At 37.0% G+C, this 5,279-nt stretch overlaps 1 protein-coding gene across 2 annotated transcripts; it reads left to right on the forward strand.

Moving 5' to 3' along the window:
• Positions 1-2,092: 2,092 nt before the first annotated feature.
• On the forward strand, positions 2,093-3,871 carry LOC140852132 (E3 ubiquitin-protein ligase AIRP2-like). 2 transcript variants are annotated; one of them, XM_073245060.1, is made up of 6 exons: positions 2,093-2,316; positions 2,545-2,707; positions 2,855-2,921; positions 3,025-3,259; positions 3,373-3,496; positions 3,591-3,871. In XM_073245060.1, the coding sequence occupies exons 1-6, from the start codon at positions 2,231-2,233 to the stop codon at positions 3,603-3,605; spliced, it is 690 nt and encodes a 229-aa protein (XP_073101161.1). In that variant the 5' UTR covers positions 2,093-2,230; the 3' UTR covers positions 3,606-3,871. The 2 variants fall into 2 exon arrangements, with proteins under 2 accessions (XP_073101161.1, XP_073101160.1); XM_073245059.1 differs by having other exon boundaries at positions 2,094-2,316; positions 3,373-3,871.
• The last annotated feature ends 1,408 nt before the right edge of the window (positions 3,872-5,279 follow it).

Genomic DNA, 5,279 nt, shown 5'->3' on the forward strand with positions numbered 1-5,279 from the left:
CTCATATTTTATTATTTATTATTATTTTTATTTTATTTTTTTTTCTTTCTTTTTTTTTCTTCACGAAGAGAGAGGAGAAAAATCCTATTTATTATTATTATATTATTATTTTTTTTTTTCTTCTTTTTTCTCTTTTTTTTTCTTTTTTTTTTTTCTTCTTTTCTTTTTCTTTTCTTCTTCTTTTCTTCTTTTTTTCTTTTTCTTTTCTTTTCCTTCTTCTTCTTCTTCTTCGGGCTCTTCCTGGCCGAAACAGGGGACCCAAGTCCCCTCCTTGGAGTTCCGACCGGCGGCGCAGCCGGCGTGGGGCGACCGTCGGCAGGAGGGGGCGACTCGCGCCGAATGAGCCCAACCGATGGCCGACGACGACCACCGGCACCCAAAAAAATCAAAAGAAATCGAACCCCTTTTTCATGAAAATCTGACGACTCTGGTCGCCGGTGAACATGCATACTGATACGGAAAGGAAGGGGGAGAAGAGAGGAAGGGGAGGAGGCTTACCTCCGACGCCGGCGAGCTTTTCCGGTGAGCAATTGGACAGGCACAGGTCGATCTTCTGCGGTGGATTTTTCGGCGATTGCCGCCGACTGGGCTTAATCTTTGGTGGAAGAGAGAGGAGGGTTCTCCTCCTTAAATAGGCCGGAGGGAGCTCTTTCTGACTCCGATTGGGAGCCGGCGAGAGGAGGAAGAAGCCTGTTTTCTTTTCTTTTTTTTTTTTTGTTTTGGGCTTTGGTGGGCTGGGATTCTTACATGGGCTGGGCCATCACAATGGGCTAATTAAAGGCAAAAATAATTTACCCATCAATTTCATAACTAACCTCCAAATTAATTATATAAAACAATTCTTATAAAAAAGACCAAAAACATGTTAAACATTTCTGAAAGGATGACCAAAATTTGTCCAAGAAAACCATAATGTTAGCCCCCACCTTCAACACCTGTTAAACGTTGGCATAATTGATTAAACGTATAGTCCACCACCAAGAATCAAAGTATTTCATTCAATCCATTCAAATTAAATAAGCTTTCTTTGGAGTTGCTTCAAGGTCTCAGTCTCCATGGTTTGTCCAACACGACTCTTAAGGTCCAATCATTTTTATATCATGGGTTTGAAATTTTAAACCCAATTTGCTTGCAAAAATTGGTTTGCCTCGTCTCACTTCATTTATATAATTAATCATGGATTGGGCTCCAAACAAGTTAGTTGGAATCTTTCGGCAAAATCAATGCATTTGAAACATTGGTCAGTGGATTATCATCAGCAAAATGATGATTTTGATTGTGAAAAATCTCAAACTGAGCCAAACCTGATCTCTAACTCACAATATAACTTGGACCTGACTTGATCGCTTCAACTGGTGTATAAATTGGGTTAGATTGGAGCTTTGCTTTTGAAGTATAGATTGGTCAAAAATTTTAGAGAATATGCTGCATTTCGAGTTGGGTCGACTTATGACTATTACATCCAACTCATAGTCCAGTCATTCACATCTTTAATTCGAATCTAACCACAGTGAAATTATCTTTATATACAATAATTAGGTTTGCACATGAGAGATAAGAGAGAAAGAAAGAGCAAAGGTTTGAAGGTGGCCCCGGAGGCCAAATGGTTGGGTGAAATGGAGGAAAGAAGGGTCTTCTAGGCATGAGAGTGGGCTTAACATGTCATATAAGTGACACATTTGACATTCCTGAATTCACCGTGCTCAGTTGGAAATTTGAAATCAGCTAAGATACTCTATTAAAATATGATTTAGTTTATAATTATTATATAAATTTGCCCAAAATTTAAATATAAATCTAAATTAGTTTTCCTGTTATACAAATTAGTTAATAAATATAAACTTTCTCAGCCTGCCTAAAAGACCAGCAAATGGTCCAATTCCAGCCGCCCAAGAAGTCACTGGAACGGTCTCCACCACTCTATCTCAAGTGGGCCCGCCAGCTTTGTCCAATTTGGAACTATTCAATCTAGAGTTATTGTTATCATTTCTGGAAACTAGACTGCCCCCCTCTCTTCCTTCCCTTGCAGTCCTGGTTTTGTTTGATGCTTTTTTTTTTTCACCACCCTCCATCATTATCACCTTACATCCATCATTTGGATCAGAACGGCAGCCAATAAAGTTGCCAACCCTTTCTTTCTTCCTCCTCCTCCTCTACCCAAGCTTTATCTATTATCATCTCTATATCTTCTTTTTTGTTCTCCAAGAAGCCCCTAACAAGGCCTGAAATCATGTTCCAGAGCCAGCTTGCCAGGTCCTCTTCCTTTAGAGGATCTCTCAAGGCCCTTGAAGCTGATATACACCATGCCAACACCCTGTAACCTCTCTCTCTGTCTCTCTTTGTTGGCTTATTGCTGTTTATTTGAATTCTGTTGTTTATTTGGTCTAACTTTGACCTCAGTTTTGGAAAGCAACTACTGTTTGTTTTGATGTGCTGTTAGTTTGTTTTTCTTTGAGTATTTTTCTTGTTTGATTGTGGATTTTTTAAGATGATGGATTGAGATGGATGGATGTTTGATTATGATGGGATGGTGGGATTTTTCAGGGCAGATACTATTCATAGAGCTTATGGTGGTGCATGCCTTCAGATGAAGCTATCTTACAGCCCTCTGGCACCATTCTTTCTTTTCCTAATCCAGTGGATGGATTGTACTTGTTCTTATTCCCTCCCAAGTTATCTTGGCCTTCTCCACATTCTTGTCTGCAAGGTGTGTTTAGTAAATTTCACATATAGAAGTAGGATTTTGTGTGAAATTGTTCTGTTTCTATATATTGATCTTTGGATGATCAGGTGAAATTTTGTTTTTTTTTTTTTCTTTCTGCGATCAATAAATTGTTTAATTGGAATGATTCAGGTTTATACTGATGGAAAGACTACAATATCTACATTTGAAAGGAGGGCCAGCCTTAGGCAGTTTTATGGTCCTTTTTCAACTCTTCCTCCTAGTTTTCATTGGTGCATTTATGGGTCTGTTTTTTGTTGTATAGCTGAATGCATAGCTTTCTTTTCAAATTAAAATTGCAGCTGTTATATATCCTTCACTTCAGCAACTTGAAAGTTTCTTGATGGAGAAAGATGAGTCTCAGGAGAGAGGTCGATGTAAAGAGATAATGGGCAGGAAGAGGATGGAAGAGTGGAGGAAACTTTCTGATAAGGATATGGAGAGAGAGGATGAATGTGGAATTTGTATGGAGATTGGTACCAAGATGGTCCTGCCTAACTGCAACCATGCAATGTGCATAAACTGCTATCGTGACTGGTGACCACCTACCTAAGTGCCAATTAATTATACATTTGCTTTTCATTTTTGGTTTGATTGATGTTTGTTACTTTCTTATACTATCTCGTATTGATGTTATTTCAAATCCACAGGAATACAAGATCGCAGTCCTGCCCATTTTGCAGGGGAAGCCTGAAAAGAGTTCGTTCAAGAGACCTCTGGGTGCTTACAAGTAATGGTGATGTGGTTGACACTGTGACTTTAGAAAAGCAAAATGTGAGGCACTTCTATCACTATATAGATAGTTTGCCTCTCACAGTTCCAGACAGCCTTTTCCTGGTCTATTATGATTACCTAGTCTAATCTATAGATGCAGGGAGAGTGATGTACAGACTTTGCGAAAGCCGACCATCATGTAGAATGAGTCTGGTGAGGAAAAGTTCCTTCAATTTCAATGGCACTTTTCCCAATTGTGCAGTAGGATATCCTTTTCAATGTTTTTCAGAATTGTTGTATATTTTAAGTTTCAAGGTCCTGTCCAGTTGTTACTTATTGCCGATGGTTGGCAAGACTATACAAAAAGGAAAAGAAATGAAGTTCACTCACTCATGTGCTGCAAATTTTAGCAGTACGGTTGGATGATTTGTGCAATTCCTTTTCTGATTTATTTAACTTGTCAAAGCTTCTCAAAAGATATGCTCTTGACAGTTTTGACCTGTTTAATGTACACTTATTTTTGTTGGTCTGAATTCTATAATCTTGACAGATTGTCATGTCAAATAACAAAATAACCAAATCACTTGGGATGTGAAATGAGTATATGTTTGATCAGTGGTTATTTAAAATTTGTGAAATTATTATCTAAAGATATATTTATTATGCTATAATCTCATAGGGCATGCTTGAAACTGAAGTGACTGAGATGTGGCTGCATTTTCTGCTGTCAACAATCATTAGAAGCAATGGCAGCTGTATATTTATTATACATCTGCTAGAGAGTTTTATTTATGCATTGGTTATGCTATTAAATCTCATGATTATTCTCTCCATCTTTGCCAAATAATGACAGGAGATCTCTGCAGTTCTGTTCAGTTTCTCTTCTTTCTGTGGATGCTAATTTTGCAGTCTAGAACAGTCCACAAGTTCTGGTCCTCTTTTTGGTTTGCACCATTTTAAATTGTTGTAATAGGTAGCTGTGTAGAGGCTGAGTGCTTATGAGCTTCTCTTACATGAAATTTTCTCTGTAAGGGCACAGTGAATTCGAGTGAACTGACCCTAACACAAATTGACATACTTAAGGAAGCTTCTTATAAGTATATAAATGGCAAAATTGCACAGGCATGAGGGTCATCTTCCATGTGCTTACAAAATGTAAATGATGCATATGACTGCATAATATTTCACACATTAAACATATATAAGAGTTTTTGGTGAGGATAGTTGAATGAATAAGACATCGTCATCGTGCTAATCCTAGTAAAAACTTTTTGTTTGAAACTCAATCTTATGACAGTTGGGTGAAAGATAAATTCAATTCAGATATCTAAGTAACTTTTCTTGCATAGATTGTTTGAAAGAAAGCTTAGCAATCAAATAGTTATTTTGAAAAATGGTTAATTTTTTAAGAAGTTTAGTATGAAGTTTAAGGCAGGCATGATTCTAGTGTAGGTCAAAGGTTTTGTGATTTTGCTTGTTGTGGTGGTCTAATCCCATATCGGCATATTATATTTGTTAAATATGAATATGGACAAGATGGTTATAACCTACTAGATTTCTGCTCATGTAGCAAGTCAATCAATTTGAGATCACAACTTATAAATATGTCAAACTTTTTAATTGCGTAAAAATTCATAATATCTTAGAATTGTACTTTAATTAGGTGATCTAATTTGTCCCAATACTCAATGTGACTCAGTTTTCTTACCATCAATTAGAACACTTGGAATACAATTGATTTTTGGTAACTGTAACAGAACTTTTTTAAATAAGAAAATGGGAAAAGAAAAATCTTTGATTGTAGAAGATCATATTGCTAAACAGCATGCCGAGATGTTGATGG

Source organism: Elaeis guineensis, chromosome 10, assembly GCF_000442705.2.
Source record: "Elaeis guineensis isolate ETL-2024a chromosome 10, EG11, whole genome shotgun sequence".
Taxonomy (NCBI): domain Eukaryota; kingdom Viridiplantae; phylum Streptophyta; class Magnoliopsida; order Arecales; family Arecaceae; genus Elaeis; species Elaeis guineensis.

Excerpts from the sequence above, each read along its gene's own strand:
- LOC140852132 (XM_073245059.1), top strand. The coding sequence starts at position 2,231 with ATGTTCCAGAGCCAGCTTGCCAGGTCCTCTTCCTTTAGAGGATCTCTC. Across the intron at positions 2,922-3,024 it reads CAGCCTTAGGCAGTTTTATG|CTGTTATATATCCTTCACTT; the intron begins GTCCTTTTTCAA and ends TTAAAATTGCAG. Across the intron at positions 3,260-3,372 it reads ATAAACTGCTATCGTGACTG|GAATACAAGATCGCAGTCCT; the intron begins GTGACCACCTAC and ends TCAAATCCACAG.